We start from the raw sequence: 19,550 nt of genomic DNA on the forward strand, positions 1-19,550 counted from the left end.
TTCATTACGTTGGTAAATTTATTAAAAATTTCCCAAATACGTTTCACATATTTGTCTCGCTAAGAGATTCATGTTTTCATATCCACGAGAAATACTTTAAACAGAGGCTACAAAAATGAAATTTGTGTCCATAACCCTCAATGTTTAGTTGAAAAACATTGTTCCATTAAAACAAATCGATTAGCTATTTGAAAAATTTGAAGATAAAACGTTTATTAAATAGTTATTTCGTCATTATTTTGGATAGATGCCTAATATTCGGAATCGGGAGAATCCCGAGAAATACCTCAACAACAACCTTGGCTCCTACAACTGTCACAGTGTCAGTATGTTTTTTTATTTTCAATGAAAATTTCCGGGTCTGAACCTGAATCGAACCCTGACCCACTTGCGTGACTGCTGAAGGTCTTACCATTTTGCCACTCTAGGAACATAATGTATGTATGTATGTATGTATGTATGTATGTATGTATGTGTGTGTATGTATGTATGTATGTATGTATGTATGTATGTATGTATGTATGTATGTGTGTATGTACGTATGTATGTATGTACGTATGTATGCACGTATGTATGTATGTATGTATGTATGTATGTATTTTTTTTAATCCTTCTTTACAAGCCTGTTCCATTACAAAAATGCAATACTACATGCCAATAGACTACACATTACAGTATTGCTAACTCTTCCGAATACAATGTATACACATTATTGCTAGCATATTCTACTTTCCCTAAATATACTTTTTACAACATGTTAACATCTATGCTACTATTGAAGCTTGTAAATGCTTTGTACAACTCTATTTTAGTACCTATTCTCTTTTTCTATTTACAGATAAAAAAATCAATACTATTGCTAATAATTTTAAAAACTATCTTTAGAAATATACTATTTAACAAAGTAACCTACTTTCCATAAATTTACTATTTACAACGTGTTAACATCTATGCTGCGGTTGGATCTTTTAAATACATTATACAATACTATTTTAGAGCCTATTCTGTTTTCCTCTTTACAAATTAAAAACAAAATCTATACTATTGCTAATACTTTTAAAAACTATGTTTAGAAGAATACTATTTAACAAATTAACCTATTTTCCTTAAATTTACTATTTACAACGTGTCAACATCTACCGTATGCTACTGTTGAATGTTTTAAATACATTCTACATCACTATTTTAGAGCCTGTTCTGTTTTTCTATTTACAAATTTAAAAAAACAATGAATACTATTGTTAATTCTTTTACAATCTATGTTTAGAAGTATACTATTTTACAAATTAACCTATTTTCCTAAATTTACACTTTACAACGTATCAACATTGTTGAATCTTTTATAGTACATTATGCAACGAGTCTATAATGACAGTAATTAAGACTCGGGTATGTTTGTTTATGAAACGAGCACAAGCGAGTGTCATAATTTTCATACGAGCATCTTAATTACCATTATAGGCAAGTTTCATACGACTTTTTATGCTCGACCATATTTCTAACTTGAATTATTCAGAAGTATTCATTTTATTTGTATCTGACAGAAGATCGGAAGTGACCTTGTACTTAGTTCGTAAATTGTGAGATGTGCGCAGACGCGAAAGTATTGATTTTTTTCCGAGGAACAATAATGTCATTGACCTTGATGTAATGCAGAGAATGTATAACCTGGAAATTGATTTAGAATTGAAAAACGAGATGACAAATTGAATTTATTTGAATATTATTTACATTTAACGCTAATTATTACAGTAACATAACATAACCTTCTGCGACAGTATTGGATTTCCAGCCTCCGTGACGTTTCCCTCTTTGTCTTTCGATTGCATATCCGAGAATAATCGAAAACCTGAACTATAATGAATAGGTGTACTTTAATGACATGCATTAAAGGACTGTTACCAGGTGTATAATTACTACATTTCGGCATGTTCGAGCATAAAATACATTACCGGTATACAACACTATTTTAGAGCCTATTCTGTTTTTCTGTTTACAAATTTAAAAAAAAATCTATACTATTTCTAATACTTTTAAAAACTATGTTTAGAAGAATACTATTAAAAAATTAACCCATTTTCCTTAAATTTACTATTTACAACGTGTTAAAATCTACTGTATGCTACTGTTGAATCTTGTAAATACATTGTACATCACTATTTTAGAGCCTGTTCTGTTTTTCTATTTACAAATTAAAAAAAAAACAATGAATACTATTGTTAATTCTTTTACAATCTATGTTTAGAACTATACTATTTAACAAATTAACCTATTTTCCTTAAATTTACTATTTACAACGTATCAACATTGTTGAATCTTTTATATAAATTATACAACACTATTTTGGAGCCTATTCTGTTTTTCTGTTTACAAATTAAAAAAAAAACTACACTATTATTAATACTTTTAAAAACTATGTCTAGAAGAATACTGTTTAACAAATTAACCTATTTTCCTTGAATTTACTCTTTACAATATGTCAAAAGTAATAGTTTTTGTGAACTTTATGAATGATTTTGTGTATTTATTCACAAAGTCACAATTGCTCATCGGCCAGTGGCCGCCGACGTTAATCACACTTTTCTTGAGACTTAGTCTTTGTTTATTTAGTAACATGCATGTATGTATGTATGTATGTATGTGTACAGGGAATATTTTTTTACTTCAATTTTTATTGTACCTGAGTTTTTTAATGTACTTCACTCCCACCCCTTCTACTACTGAAGTTCCAACTGTCCTCCACACAGAACCAAGGCCGCATATTGTAAACAGTACTGAGTTAGTGAATATAGTGCGTTCCAGAAGTATGTTCGCTGTTTCTAGTTACAAAAGAGCTTTCAATATTGAATCATATTTTCGCACAAGAACTGTCGTCTGTTTGCCTACTTTTTATCCCGATTTCTCCCACCTGCTTCTGCTCACCCCTCTGTAAAGGCTAGTGGCTGGGCTGTCTTAGTTCTCTTCTGAAAACATTAATTTCTGTTAGGAATTGGACGTCTACGTAATATTATACAACTGTTCAAGGTAACTTAAATAAAAGGGCCTCGTTAAGTAGTTAACTCACGTGATTTCCCTCCCTTCTACGATCCTGCGACAGAACCACTTGGACGGACAGTAGAGAGCATGTCTGAGCAATTTTATCTGTGCGGGTCTGGCAGAAGTGAAGATTGAATTTACAGTACGTAAGGTGCTCTATTACAGAGTAGGTACAGCATTATTTCAGCATGAGTTACTAGTACGAAGGACGAAATTGGTAATTAGAATTAGGTACAATAGTCTATAGTGCGATAATATGCACAAGAGAACTGAAGCCTGTATCGAAATAAACGGTCACTATTTTCAAAAATGTGTTTAAATATCCATATTATGATTGTTTTTCAATTTAACTTCATTCTCTATATTGTATGCTAATGTGCTGTAGACAGTATAACGTACACTGTATAATGAATACGTTCGCATGGATAGCTCTGCACGTGAGTAAAAACACTTATTGTTAATACTGTACTGTATTTTGATTAATCAGAAACGTAATGAAAATTACCAAACTCAAAATTGCGATATTTCCTAGGTTACGTAAATGGATGAACTACTTTTCTTCCCTCCTACACCTGGTAAAGTGGTTTGTTTGTATTTTACGCCAGTATCACCGAACTCTAGGCATGGAAGGTGGTAGCAAACGTTCGTTCCTGTTCTCAATCATTAAACCAAAGGTATAGCCTGGTTAATATTAAAAATATTAGTAAAAATAAAATGATTCCGTGTATGTTTGTAACGTAATGTATGTATGTATGTATGTATGTATGTATGTATGTATGTATGTATGTATGTATGTATGTTTGTATATGTGTGTATGTATGTATGTATTTGTGTGTATGTATGTATGTATGTAAATATGTATGTATGTACGTACGTTTGTCTACGTAAAGGTATTTTATGAATAATATGTATCGAAGGGTGATATCCGTTTGAGAGCTTAACCCAGACCTTTTCTTTGGTATTTTTTTTTATCTATTTGACATTCGACGAATATGCAGTGGAAGCCGTGTAACATGATACCCGCAATATGTCAGATTTCTACCTTAGGCGACATCAATCTATATCTACATTGATACAATGAAGCATTTATGTCTTGCATAAAATTGGAAATAGCGACTTTGATTTCAAGGAAGCTTTAAATCTGCCGGTTCTCTCTGAACCGTTCAAGGAACTGCAAGTAAATCATAATGACGTTTCATTTTTAACTAGTGTTCAAATAGTACTGAAACTTGTACCCAGTTTCTAATTTTCCAGTGTCTAGAACAATCATTTTCAACCGGTGTGCGGCAAATGATCAGCCGGTGCACCGCGAGACAGTGAAAATAGTATAGGGTGTCGTAGCAAAAGTTGGAACATAAACGTGAAAACAGTAGTGAAATAGAATGGGTCCACAGGAGAAAACTTTCAGCGAACGTGGCAAAACTCAAAATTCACTAAACACAACGTAGATGTGCAAAAGGCAAACAAAAGAATGGCTGACGAGCAGCCAGGGTTGCGGGATCATAGAATATAGTACCAACTTTGAGTTGAATTTGAATTTAAGAGAGAGGACACTACGACCCATCACTGCGACCTTATAAGATCTTTTGCGCTGACCCTCAAGCTAGGCGCATTTTCATCCACGCCGACTGATTACACCAGACCTGCACATACAGGGCTCATTCGGAGCGAGAGAGCTGTGTTTACCGCTCGCCGAAACGGAGAGGAAGATACGTCAGAATGACATAGACCTGATATAGGTAGAGGAGAGGGAAACGACCACTCAGCTATCTAGTGGAGTGCAGTGTGTATTGTCAGTAACTGTTTCACGTTGCTTACCTACTGCTACAGTACGGTAGGGAGGAATCTAAAAGACGGAAAATTGATCATCACGCAAATTCTTTCAATGTTGCATGGGAAAATACTTATTTTTTCATACCTTCTGGAGTAAATACTCAGTGCCTTATCTGCCACAAGATTTTGAAAGGTAGAAAGAAACATAACATAATGCGTCATTACGAGTCCAGACATAAAGATACTTACGATTGTTTTGTTGCTGAAGATCACAGAAGGTTCAGGGCTTGAAAGCTGCATTATTACTCGAGGTAGATTCAGTCGGTATTTATTTTTTTTATGAATTTGAAATGCATTGTCTTAACAGAGGTACTTTCTTAATTACTTCTATGCCCGAGGTTGCGCGTTCGATTCCGAACCAGGTCGATTGCATTTAAGTGTGCTACAAGACTACACAGGCTGGCTGTGAAAATAATTGCTATGTTTGGCTCAACATTTATATTTGTGAGCAACTGTTTTCTGTAATCAACTTTAATAAAGGCAGACATCGAACATCTGTAACTGATGTTTCATTATGATCACTAGGCTACTATTCCTTTCGGCTGCCAACAGCATAAAACCTCGTTTCCATGTACTGATAAATAAAAATATAACAAAATGATATTGTACATTTAAATAGCTATAGAATTTCTATTATTTCTGTAAAATAAATATTTTTTATTAATTAATAATAGTCCAAGATAATTTTGCAAACACTGAACGGAAATTCATTTCATGAACACTCGTAATATTAATTCCTTTTCTGTACATTTTGTACGAGATCACCCCTTCTTCCAGTCCACCCTTATACAGAGCGCAGCTAATACCTGCATTCCGCTCATGAGCTGTGAGCCGGCTCGGAGAGCGCAAACCTTGTGCAGGCCTGGACTACACTGAGTTTCGCTGCTTACTCAGATTTCGAGCAAGAAATACCACTTTACCCCGAACTCTTTTCCCGTTCACCATTCCTTAAGCATCGCAAATTAACAAATTAGACATACATCAAAATAATAAAATAAAATAAAATAAATAAAAAGTCAATCACCGCACTCACACACCTACAGGCACTTTTGCTACAAATAGTGTCATATATGTAAATATATATATATATATATATATAATTTATGTCCAATGGCTGGAGAGGGCATCCTGCGCGTATAAGACCCTAAAACGGCCTCTGGCTCAAAGCCAGTAAAGTCAATAAACATCAACTAGTGCCTAGGCCAGCCTCCTCTAGGCGTCGCTAGCCGGCGTTCGAGTAATGCTATGCAATGATGACGAAATGAAGAAATGTTGACGGAATTATGTAAATAACTAATATGACGAGAAAAGCCCCCAACTTTGAACATGTCTGTCACAAGTGTCGCTATGAATCAATCTTACAAAGTATTGTGGTTTTACATTCTTTTATGACTATTACACTTCTACTACGTTATACTACTTTTGACCAATAAAAAGGTACGGAACACGTATTTCAACCAGTCACGACTGCTTATCATACAATTTTTATCATCTCCCTAGCATTTGCTTTCTATCATTTCCCTAGCATTTGTTTTTATCGCCTCTCTTACATTTGTTTCTTTGTTTGCCAACATTATACTTTCAATAATTGTACCTTTTAAAATGAATCCTATTTATTTCATCATCCTTAATTAACACTTTTCTATGATTTACCTTGTTTATATTATTTATTTTATGTTATAGTTTCTACTATATGATATTATGGATAGTCACGTATCACAGATTGTTAATATACATATTGATAATTGAAGTGGAATGCAACTGTTCTAATAAAAACGAAACTGATTCAGCAAAGCCTCCTTGTATAATATAATAAAAGTTTCAAGTTCAATCTATAAGATTTATCTATTTTGTAAATGTTTATTTGCTTTAACATTGTATATGGAATATTAACGTTTACGCCTTTTCGGCATCATCAGATATTGTTAAGAAACACGAAATCTAAACCTTGAATAAACTAAAATGTACTTAGTAATATGCATAACAAAATGGACTTTCATGCGTTTTATGTAGTTATGATTTATTAATGAAAAAGGTTTATTTTGAAAAAGATTTCCAGGAAATGTGAATTTGGAAAATATCGATATAATTTCTGGTACACATAACTCATGTTACAAAACACATATAAAATAATTAAAATTGACAAAAGCGTGACATTTGGTATCCTGCATTAAGTCATTAATAGAAATACGAATACCAGCAAATTAATAAAATATTGGTGAAAAAGACTCAATTGTTGAATTTGTAATTAATTACCGGAGAATTATGAGAGGAATGGTGATATAATATCAATCCATTTTATATTTTAATAATATTCGTTATAAAATCAATATCACCATTCCACTCATCCGGTAATTAATTACAAATTCAACAATTGAATCTTTTCCACCATTATTTTATTAATTTGCTGATATTCGTATTTCTGTTAATGACTTATTGCAGGATATGATATGTAACACTTTTATCAGTTTTAATTATTTTATATGTGTTTTGTAACATGAGTTATATGTACCAGAAATCATATCGACATTTTCCAAATTTACATTTCCTGGAAATCTTTTTTAAAATAAACCTTTTCCATTACTAAAACATAACTACATTAAAACTCATGAAAGTCCATTTTGTTGTACATATTACTATGGACATTTTAGTTTATTCAAGGTTTAGATTTCGTGTTTCTTAACAATATCTGATGATTCCGAAAATGCGAAAACGTTAATATTCCATATACAATGTTATAGCAAATAAACATTTGCAAAATAGATAAATCTTATAGATTGAACTTGAAACTTTTATTATATTGAACTAGATTTATCTGAAAACAAAATAAATTGTAAAAAAAAAAAACAGCCTCCTTGACTAATAATCGTCCATAGATTTCAATGAAGTTTGTATAGATAGCTCAACTGGTAACAAGAGAACAGCTTATCTTAACACACTACTGCCATGTAGCAGAATATTTGTAATGATGAGACGATATAATAATACATATTCTACACAGTTTAGTATTCTAGTAAGTCAATTAATATTTTATTGTATTAGAATACAGATATTTTTCTTCTTCTTCTTCACTTCATGGTATGTGCAATTGCCCGTTCCGGCTTTAAAGGTCGCTCCATCTTTTCATCGGTCGTCCCTGATCTCTTCGTCCTTTTGTTATATAATTTATTGCTTTCTTAGGAAGTCTGTAGTCGTCCATTCTCTCTACATGTAATTTCCAATCTTGTCTGTAATTGTCTATTTTATCAATAAGTGGGTATTCTCCTAGTTTCTGCCTAATATCTTCATTTCTAATTCTATCTAATCTCGTGCATCCTTTTACTTTCCACAAGAATCTCATCTCTGCCGCTTGTATTTTACTAACTTCAGGTTTTGTTGTAACCCAACTTTTACATCCATATAATAGAGTAGGGACTGCCATTACATTGTAGAGTTTCATTTTTGTTTCCTTTCTGCTTTTATTCTTCAAAGTTCTATTAATTGTGCCACATACTGTCTGGAATGATTGTAATTTTATTTTTATATAATTATCCTTTTTGTAACTTACATCACATCCTAGGTACTTAAAATTTGTTACTTCTTCTATTGCTTTATTATCTATTTCAATCTTAGATCTTACAGTATTTTTGCCTTGAAATGCCACTACTTTTGTTTTTGTATCTTATATGTTAAAGTTATGCTTCTGGCATATTTTATTTAGTTCATATACTGCTTTTTGTAGTTTTCAGTATCTTGTACAGATATTTTTATTTCTTCTAATCTTTACATACTTTCTTCCAATCGTGTAATGGTCAATTAAATCCCACTCGAGTTTTGATTTTCTCTAGATACATCAAAATCTCTAGTGACAATACTTACTTACTTATTGGCTTTTAAGGAACCCGGAGGTTTATTGCCGCCCTCACATAAGCCCACCATTGGTCCCTATCCTGAGCAACATTAATCCAGTCTCTACCATCATATCCCACCTCCCTCAAATCCATTTTAATATTATCTTCCCAAAGGTCTTTTGCCCTCCGGCCTCCCAACTAACACTCTATATGCATTTCTGGATTCGTCCATAGGTGCTACATGTCCTGCCCATCTCAAACGTCTGGATTTTATGGTCATAATTATGTCAGGTGAAGTGTACAATGCGTGCAGCTCTGTGTTGTGTAACTCTCTCCATTCTCCTGTAACTTCATCCCTCTTAGCCCCAAATATTTTCTAAGAACCTTATTCTCAAACACCCTTAATCTCTGTTCCCCTCTCAAAGTAAGAGTCCAAGTTTCACAACCATACAGATCAACCGGTAATATAACTCTTTTATAAATTCTAACTTTCAGATTTTTTGAAAGAAGACTAAGATGGCAAAAGCTTCTCAACCGAATAATAACAGGCATTTCCCATATTTATTCTCCGTTTAATTTCCTCCCGAGTGTCATTTATATTTGTTACTGTTGCTCCAAGATATTTGAATTTTTCCACCTGTTCGAATGATAAATCTCCAATTTTTATAGTTCCATTTCGTACTATATTCTGGTCACGAGACATAATCATATACTCAGTCTTTTCGGGATTTACTTCCAAACCTATCGCTTTACTTGCTTCAACTAGAATTTCCGCGTTTCCCCTAATCGTTTGTGGATTTTCTCCTAACATATTCACGTCATCCGCATAGACAAGAAGCTGATGTAACCCGTTCAATTCTAAACCGTCTGTGTTATCCTGAACTTTCCTAATGTCTCTAGTGAGATTATTGTAAAAAATTCCTTCCTAGTTAGAAACCACTGGTTTAGATTATATAAGTGTGCCGGGTGATTTGAAATTACAACATTATTGTGCCAAATTTTGAAAAAGCTTAAAACGCTTGTGTAAACAGTGGTATATTTTGTTGGAAATAATACTTCTGTAAAACATGAAATATTTATTATTTTGCCAAATAATTAATACAATAGATTTGTGTTGTATGCAATTTATGTAAAGCTTCCTTTCCAAAGAGGACGGAATATGACTCCCCGTGAACCCGTCAGTTATGTACTACTTTAATAGAAAAAATAAAAAGTGGCATTGATCATATCTTCCACTTTCAGATAAATATACAGATGTATTTCAAGTTTACAGTTGTAATACAGTTAATGGGACTATTAAATCGACTGTCGTTTTGAAAAATGTTACGATACTGGATAGAGGGAGGCACGGGGTTGGATTTTGGGAGAAGAGGGAGATACATTTATAGCCAACCCCAACCCTCGGCCTGGGTACCTACACATTCCGTTTTATGGATATTTCACGGTTGGAAACGTAAGCAATTCTTGATGTATTCTAGATTTTTATTTCCTAACCTCACAAATTTCTGGAACTCTAAAAATACACTTTGATATGAGATCACTTAAAGAAGGGGAAGTACTTACGTCTATCACGGATTATTAAAGGTCAACTTTGACACGGGACCTAAAACCTTCACACGCCGACTGTAGACTTAGGTAATATTATTATGATTCTGCTAAGAAATGTGAAAGGCTAGCTCGTAAATGCAGCTCATTTAATACCTGTCCCTCCATAACCGCTGAGTGGCCCATATTCATGACGTTGTAAACGAAGTAGGCGAACATATTCTTTGCGGAGTTCACGATGTAAGCTGCTCGGTGAAAGGAGATTACCTGATGCGGCCGACATCCTCTGCTTCACTCGTGATGTGATCTTAGGTAATTTTAATGAAATTTATTCTAGAGACATGCATTATATACAGGGTGATTCATTAGGATTTACCGTCACTTTCGGAGCTTATTTCCGAAGACATTCTGAGCAAAAAATATCATATTAACATTTGTCTTAATCTCAATATTTTCAAAGTTACATTAATTAGAAGTTGATTGTAAAATACCCTTTTTCTTTAGTTTTAAAAGTAAAAGAATACTGGGTGTTCATTTCAAAGTGTATCATGATGTCACTGTTGATGAGTCAGCGATTTGAAGCGAGTTTCAGCTTTTATGTCAGAGAAGTTGCCTATTACTCAAGGCGTTCAATCTGAACACGTGTACGGTATAACTTGAACGTCGTAGCAACAGATGGCGGTCTGTAAAGTCTGTGTGATACCATAACCTCTTTCGAACTATCTTTTGCGCGGACAAGTCGTACTCAGGGTATTTGTTACCATCGGTTGCGTACGGCAACATTACAAGATACAAATCAAATGCTCCGTGTCCATGTTGACAGTCGAAATTAATGTCAACAAATACGTATATAATCGTCTTAACACTCTCCCCATATCTCGACAATAAGAAAAAAACTCACCTCAGTACATGTTTCGAAACAGTTCACATTCCTGCCACTACCGGCGTTAGCGTACGTATCGGTAAGTACTCTTCAGAATGAATGCCGTACTTGCTAGGCAACTTGTCTGGCACATAGGTAATACGCCTCTGCGGAAGTGTAGGAAGATTGATTTCTCTAGGCTCATCGCCTAGCCACATGACGGCATACAGCGAGCCATGACACACTTTGAACTGAACACCCAGTATTACAAATAGAGAATGAACTATTCAGAAGTGTCATTTCTTTAATTGGCTAGTGTTTGTTAAGCTAAAAATGTGTTGTCAGTTGCTTTGTACAGATTTTGTTTTTCAATTTTTAACTAAAAATGATATCATTCTCCATTTTGAATCTTGCGTACACCACTTTTAACACTTGAATATAATTAATTGATGAACTAGTGGACTTACTTGTGTTAAATATGTAATATTTGTCCGGCTTACAGCTGTTTCAGTGCTTCACGCACCATCATCAAAGCCTACTAGGCCTAGTAGGCTCTGATGATGGTGTATGAAGCACTGAAACAGCTGTAAGCCGGACAAATATTTAACACGAGTAAGTCCACTAGTTCATCAATTAATGATATCATTCTTGCGCACTTATCACAAAAAATTGTTACAAATCATAGGACATTAGGAACTTTATTCTTTACAGTTCATTTATGCATCCTAATGTACAGTTTTGAAGAATTTACACGAGCGGCGTTATTTGTAACAATTGTTGTGATAAATGCTTAAAATTGCGGCAAATCAGGCATTTATTATTTCGTTCATACTTAGAAAATAAAATTTTTCTTCCGCTTACGAATGGAAGTTTCTATTGTTCACAATCGATACGGAATAACACGACTTCAATACAGATATTGCGAAGTTACAAGCGGCACTGATATAATCGTTCCTCTGTCATGTAGGGGGTAGTGGAAGGGGTTGAGGGAGGAATCATTACGTCTTACAGTGACTCGATGCTCGCAACTTACGTTTGCATTAAAAGTCGCTAAATGGACACGCATGCTCTACAGTTATGTACAACACGTATTTTGGCCTGCTCTGGCACTTTGGCCTTCTAGGTACGAGGTCCGAGTGTCATCATCCTCATAGAATTTGTGGTGAATAATTTAGACATTGAAGAGGATTTTTCTCGGATACTGCCTTTCATTCCGCTAACAATCTTCCGAATTTCATCTATAACATTGGTTTACAGTGATTTTGCTACTGAACAAAAAAAAAAAGTGCTGAATACAGATCTGAAGTCAGTTTCTTTCTTTCACGTCACAATTTCAAAATCATAATATTTTTAATTTTTACAATTTTAATACATTTAGATACATTTTATTTATTTTATTGTAATTTTGCTACTGAACAAAAACAAGTGTACCAACCCTAATTTTGAGAGAGCTTATTACAGTTGTGAAGTCCGTTTTTTTATCACGTCACAATTTTAAAATAATAACAATTTTAAATTTTAATTATGTGACACTACGTTCAGGTCAAATCTAAGTACTTTTGAACTCGAGGCATGGGAGGCATTTAATTATATTAAAATTGAAACACGTTCTTACTCTGCAATTAATTAAAGTTGTATTGTTAATTTCTCTTGTGTAATTTGTCTCAAATCATATCCTATTGCCCACAAACGAACTTCGTATCAAATAATACTACTATAATAATACCGGACAGCTAGCAGTTCTGCGTGTAAACGGCGCAGGTGCTGCTACCTTGGCTGCAGGGTGTGCTGAAACCCGCGAAGCAAGCTGTAATCTACTAGAATGTAGATTGTTGCTGGGAAAGTAAATAGTTTTATTAATTAGTGCTGTGTTAAAATGTCAGAGTGTATATGTGCTGTTTATAACTGCTACAATTACAGCATTACAAATTGCCTCAAATCATACTTTGGATTTCCGAGGAATCATAAAATGTGAGTTTACAAAATTCTGTGGTATGCTTTCGTCTCTGTGTTGATAGAACAACAAAAGTTAGCATTTTTATTTAGGCTTAAGAGAAGTTAAAGTGTATTGGAAATTTTTAAGTTTTATCAAATTAGGTTTTATTGTTGTACGCATGTCTTTACTAATAATTAAGAATCAGATTACTACCAATTTTATATTTACAGGTGTCAGCAATGGGTAAATGATGCGTTATTATAAATCTCCTTAATGTCAGGATTAATTTATTCTCAATAAAGCAGAGAAAAAATATGTAACTTACCGGTAACAATTAATTACGGAAAATAATACGAAGTATGCAATATTTCTCATAATATTCAGCTTTGATATAAAATAATAATATTACATTAAATACTATTCAACATTTCGTAAGTGTCTGATATTATTCCACATCAGTACCTCACGTTTTAAACAATAGACCGATTCCCGCTATGTTAATATTTGTATTTGTTGTCGTAATGTCATACTTCTCCACTAGATGTCAGCTCTGCGACATTTCGTACTCACGTCAATGCTGCTAGTATACAGTTGTCCGGTATTATTATAGTATAGTATTTGTTTGTACTACATTTATATGATGATCTGTAATACTTACTTACTTACTTATTTACTTACTTACTTACTAGCCTTTAAGCAACCCGGAGGTTCATTCCCGCCCTCACATAAGCCCGTCATTGGTGCCTCTCCTGACCAAGATTAATCCAGTCTCTATCATCATATCCCACCTCCCTCAAATCCATTTTAATATTATCTTCCCATCTACGTCTCGGCCTCCCCAAAGGTCTTTTTCTCTCCGGCCTCCCAACTAACACTCTATATGCATTTCTGGATTCGCCCATACGTGCTACATACCCTGCCCATCTCAAACGTCTGGATTTAATGTTCCTCATTTTGTCAGGTGAAGAATACAATGTGTGTAGTCCTGAGTTGTGTAACTTTTCTTCATTCTTCTGTAACTTCATCCCTCTTAGCCCCAAAGATTTCCCTAAGCACCTTATTCTCAAATATCCTTAACCTATGTTCCTCTCTCAAAGTGAGAGTCCAAGTTTCACAACCATAAGGAACAACCGGTAATATAACTGTTTTATAAATTCTAGCTTTCAGATTTTTTGACAACAGACTTGATGATAAAAATCTTCTCAATCGAATAATAACAGGCATTCCCCATATTAATTCTGTGTTTAATTTCCTCCCGAGTATCATTTATATTTGTTACTGTTGCTCCTAGGTATTGAATTTTTTCACCTTTTCAAAGGATAAATTTCCAATATTTATATTTCCATTTCGTACAATATTCTCGTCACAAGACATAATCATATACTTTGCCTGTCTGGATTTACCTCCAAATCTATGTATTTACTTGCTTCAAGTAGAATTCCTGCATTTTCCCTAATCGTTTGTGGATTTTCTCCTAACAAGTTCATCCGCATAGACAAGCAGCTGATGTAATCCGTTAAATTCCAAATCCTCTCTGTTACCCTGGACTTTCCTAATGGCATACTGTAAAGCAAAGTTAAAATGTAAAAGTGATAGTGCATCCCCTTGCTTTAGCCCACAGTGAATTGGAAAAGCTTCTGACAGAAACTGACCTATATGGACTCTTCTGTACGTTTCACTGAGACACATTTCAATTAATCGAACTAGTTTCTTGGGAATACCAAACTCAATAAGAATATTATATAAAACTTCCCTCTTAACCGAGTCATATGCCTTTTTGAAATTTATGAATAACTGATGCACTGTACCCTTATACTCCCATTTTTTCTCCATTATCTGTCGAATACAAAATATCTGATCAGTATTTGATCTATTACGCCTAAAACCACACTGATGATCCCCAATAATTTCATCTACATATGGAGTTAATCTTCTCAAAAGAATATTGGACAAAATTTTGTACGACGTCAACAAAAGTGATATTCCTCGTAAGTTACTACAGTTAGTCTTGTCTCCCTTCTTCAAGACAGGTACGATTATGGGCTTCTTTCATTGATCTGGTACAATTTCATTTTCCTAAATAGGAAGCACAAGCTTTTAAATTTCGTTAGATAATACCTGCTCAAACAGCGCTCAATGAGCGCGCGCACCCCTCGGGAGCTGGAGAGCTGTGTTTACCGCTCGCCGAAACGGAGAGGAAGATACGTCAGAATGACATAGACTTGCTGTAGTTAGAGGAGAGGGAAACGACCACTCAGTTATCTAGTGGAGTGCAGTGTGTAGGCCTATTCTCAGTAACTGTTTCACGTTGCGTACCTACTGCTACAGTGCAGTATGGAGGAATCGAAAAGACGGAATATAACAGTTAACATTTAACGATTTACAGCTCGAACTTATTGATCTTCAATGTGACCTAAGGGCTAAAGATCGTTTGAATAATACTACAAGCCTGGTTGAGTTTTACAAGACTAAACATTAGCAATAATATCCACGACTACACAGGCTGGCTGTGAAAATGACTGCTATATTTGGCTCAATATGTATATTTGTGAGCAACTGTTTTCTATAATCAACTTTAATAAAGGCAGACATCGAACATCTGTAACTGATATTTCATTACGATCAGTAGGCTACTGTTCCTTTCAGCTGTCAAAAGCATAAAACCTCGTTTTGATGCACTGATAAATAAAAATATAACAAAATGATATTATACATTTAAGTAGCTATAGAATTTCTATTTTTCGTCCACACCTGTGGAGTAATGGTCAGCGCGTCTGGCCGCCAAACCACGTGGCCCGGGCTCGAATCCCGGTCGGGGCAAGTTACCTGGTTGAGGTTTTTTCCGGGGTGTACCCTCAACCCAATATGAGCAAATCCTGTGTATCTTTCTGTGTTTGACCCTGGACTCATTTCACCAGCATTATCACCGTCATCTCATTCAGACGCTAAATAACCTAAGCTGTTGATAAAGCATCGTAAAATAACCCACTGAAATAAAATCTATTATTTCTGTGAAATAAATATTTATTTATTAATTAATATTAGTCCAAGATAGTTTTGCAAAGACTCAACGGGAATTCATTTCATAAACACTCGTAATAGTACTTCATTTTGTGTATATTTTGTACGAGATCACCCCTTCTTCTAGTCCACCCTTATACAGAGCGCAGTTAATACCTGCATTCCGCTCATGAGCTGTGAGCCGGCTCGGAGAGCGCAAACCTTGTGCAGGCCTGCGTTAGGTATTGCGCTTCCACCGTCTTGTATTAATTCTGCTGGAATTTGGTCGATACCTGGAGACTTTTAAAGATGTTCTGTAATATTAATCTTGAACAGTAAATTGCAAAGTTTACTGTCGTTAAATTTTCTAAATCCTCCTAATGGCATGTAATTGCTGTAAGGTTAAAATATATTATTCATGTTTTTAGTCACTATGGTATGAATTCCAGTTCATTTACTTGAGTATAATCGCTCTCTGACAGAAGTAGAGTGGAAGTTCGTGCTGAAATTAATGTTCAGGAACTTTTTGAACACTCTGTATAAACAAACAGCTTTGAATACATCTGCGGTGACGGATTGAGAAGTCTAAGAATAGTTTATTTACTTGCGTATAATCGCTCCCTGACAGAAGTAGAGTCGAAGTTCTTGCAGAAATTAATGTTCAGGAACTTTTTCAACACCCTATATAAACAAACAGCTTTGAATACATCTGCGGTGACGGATTGAAAAGTCTAAGAATTCTAGTTTATTTACTTGCGTATAATCGCTTTCTGACAGAAGTACAGTCCAAGTTCTTGCTGAAATTAATGTTCAGAAACTTTTTGAACACTCTGTATAAACAAACAGCTTTGAATACATCTGCGGTGACGGATTGAGAAGTCTTGAATGCGAAAGAAGGAAATGTGTCACTGTGATTTGGGGGAGGGTGGTTGTGGAAGGAAAACAATGTTAAATTCCAATCAGAATAACAAATTCTCGAGAATGAATGCGTGAACTGTGTAATAAGATTCAACAGTCGTGAGAAATGGAAGCTGACGCCGGTAGAGATAGGAAGTCTGCGATGCATCTTCTTATGAATTCAGCTTCGTTAAGCCGCCATAGTTGTTAGTAACTTACACTTCCTTGCAAAAGGAATGCTGTGATTCTAAGTGGGGTGAGGCGCAGAGTCTATTTTCTCTATTTTACGCATGGACCCAGATCTTCCGCTCAGTTTCCATTTTGTTTTCATGCTTTTAGTTCCTAGCACGCTATTCAGAAACCAACATCGTTTGACTCCTTTACAAGGTTCTTCAACCATAACGACTTGACTTGCTGTGCTCACGTTAACTTGTTTCTTTACTACTCGGTTGCCATGGGGAAATGAAATTACCTACGGAGTCTAACCTCACATGCTTTGAGAAACAATGAACTTGACGTGGCCGCGGACACAAAGCAACTTAGATAATGTGATAATATATTCAATTTTAATTTAATGGATAAGACATAGTTGCGATGTTGAATGTAGCCACTGTCATAGGTTCAAATGATGTACAAGGAATTAATGTTTTCTCAATTTTTAGTATCTCTTTTCAAATAATTGATTAAATGGAGATCTTACTCGTGTTAATTGTGCAAGCATGTGGCTTACATCTGTTTCGGTGCTTCTTCACACCATCCTCAGAGCCTACTAGATCTCGACGTCATCTCGAACTTCGCTGTGGGTGTGGGTGCGTTCGATTGTTGAAAACAGTTGAAATGTGGTGTCAAATAGTGTGTGTGTGTTCTCAAATTGATCTGTGTGTTGAGGATTTGATCAGGGTGTGTTTTAGTGTCTCTGTATATTTCATATTGTTCTAGTGTGTTGAGTTTTTGGTTTTTGGGTTGTATGTGTAGGATTTCCATGTCTGTATTTGTTATTGTGTGTGTGGTTAGCATTAGTTATGTGTTAGGATATGTAGATGTATTGTGTCCTCTGGTTATTGCTTTAATGTATTCTTTGTATCGAGTTTGGAATGATCTACCTGTCTGTCCAATGTAGAAACTGTCGCAACTATTGCATGTGAGTTTGTATACGCCTGTGTGGTTGTATTTATTTGTTTGTGTTGTTTGTGTGTTGAGATGTCTTTGTAGTGTGTTTTCTGTTCTGTATGCTATGTTGTATTTCTGTTTTCTGAATGAGGATGCGATCTTGTGTGTGTTTTTGTTTTCTTATGTGAGTGTGATGTATTTCTTGTGTTCTTGTGTTTGTGTTGTGCAATCAATTTCAGAACACACACACACACTATTTGACACCACATTTCAACACTTTTCAACAATCGAACGCACCCACACAACAGGCAGCGCATTCCGAGTTGACACCGAGTTCTAGTAGGCTCTGACGTAGGTGTGAAGAAGCACCGAAACAGATGTAAGCCGCACATGCTTACACAATTAACACGAGTAAGATCGCCATTTAATCAGTTCTTTATATTCAAGTGTTAAAAAGATTCAACATGGAATATCTCTTTTCGTTCTGGTCTCATGTCGTGCTGACTTCACAGCCAGCAGCTTATCTAGAATCAAAAGTCATATCAATAGGATGACAAATACTGGCTGCTTTAGGATCTTACACTGCTCAGCCGATTTAATATAATGCGTTTGAGTCTAAAGAAAGCAGAGAATAGTATAACGTGGTCTGTTGTATTGAAAATCCAAGCCCCCACATACCGGTAAGACAGCATGTCGCAAACACGTTCACGTCTGAGTATTTCTGACAAATTTAAATATTATTCAAAGCCTTGAAAATGGCGCAAATGTTGCGGATATTTCTGGTGAGCTTAATATTCAAAGCTCGGAACTTGGGGACTTGTGTCTTTGCACGTGGCTAAGCGACCGGACTTCAATGTCAACAACTCCCGCTTCCAGCACGGAGGTACTGTCAGGTCTGCTACAAAAGTGATTTCTGGCTCCGACAACATATTGATGATATTATGGTAGGTTGAAACACGTAATTTCATAGCACATATATACTATAATAAAAATAAACATGAGAAATATATCAAATTTACTATTCTGCTGTGTACATTTTATTACAGTGCATGACCACCTACATTCGAAGATTTTTCGGAAGTAGACTTAAAATACTGAATTTTTTCACTGTTACTGTTTTCTGTTCGATTTTCAGCAGTTGCTAGCTGATCTCGTATCTGAGAAAGATAAGTATATCCAAAATTTTTTCTCCAAAATAGTTTTCAATTAGTGTGTCACTACTAGGGCAAGCCCCTCTACGTTTCGATCCATAACTATGGACAGATTTTTCTACAATTTGAGGGACTGCAATGCCTTTCAATGAATTCCGTTTCCTGCCTCTGGTTTGTGTGTGGCACAACTTACAAAATATAAACTCTCTATTCGAAAAAAATAATGTATCTCCTCCGAATTCTCCACGAAATTCTGTATCTAAAATTTAAAACAAAATGTATTTTAAAACTTCTATAATACACATTCGAAATAACACGTATTTTCTATTTCCTCAAACAGACCGTTTACC

General features: G+C 34.9%; 1 protein-coding gene across 1 annotated transcript in view; it reads left to right on the top strand.

Moving 5' to 3' along the window:
* The first annotated feature begins 247 nt into the window (after positions 1-247).
* The window catches only part of LOC138713023 (dipeptidase 1-like), an 876,181-nt gene continuing 856,878 nt past the window's right edge, over positions 248-19,550 (top strand). The window contains exon 1 of the mRNA XM_069844705.1: positions 248-326. Within this exon, the coding sequence (XP_069700806.1) occupies positions 248-326 (79 nt within the window). The remainder of the gene's footprint in view (positions 327-19,550) is intronic.

This window comes from Periplaneta americana, chromosome 14 (genome assembly GCF_040183065.1).
Source record: "Periplaneta americana isolate PAMFEO1 chromosome 14, P.americana_PAMFEO1_priV1, whole genome shotgun sequence".
Lineage (NCBI taxonomy): Eukaryota > Metazoa > Arthropoda > Insecta > Blattodea > Blattidae > Periplaneta > Periplaneta americana.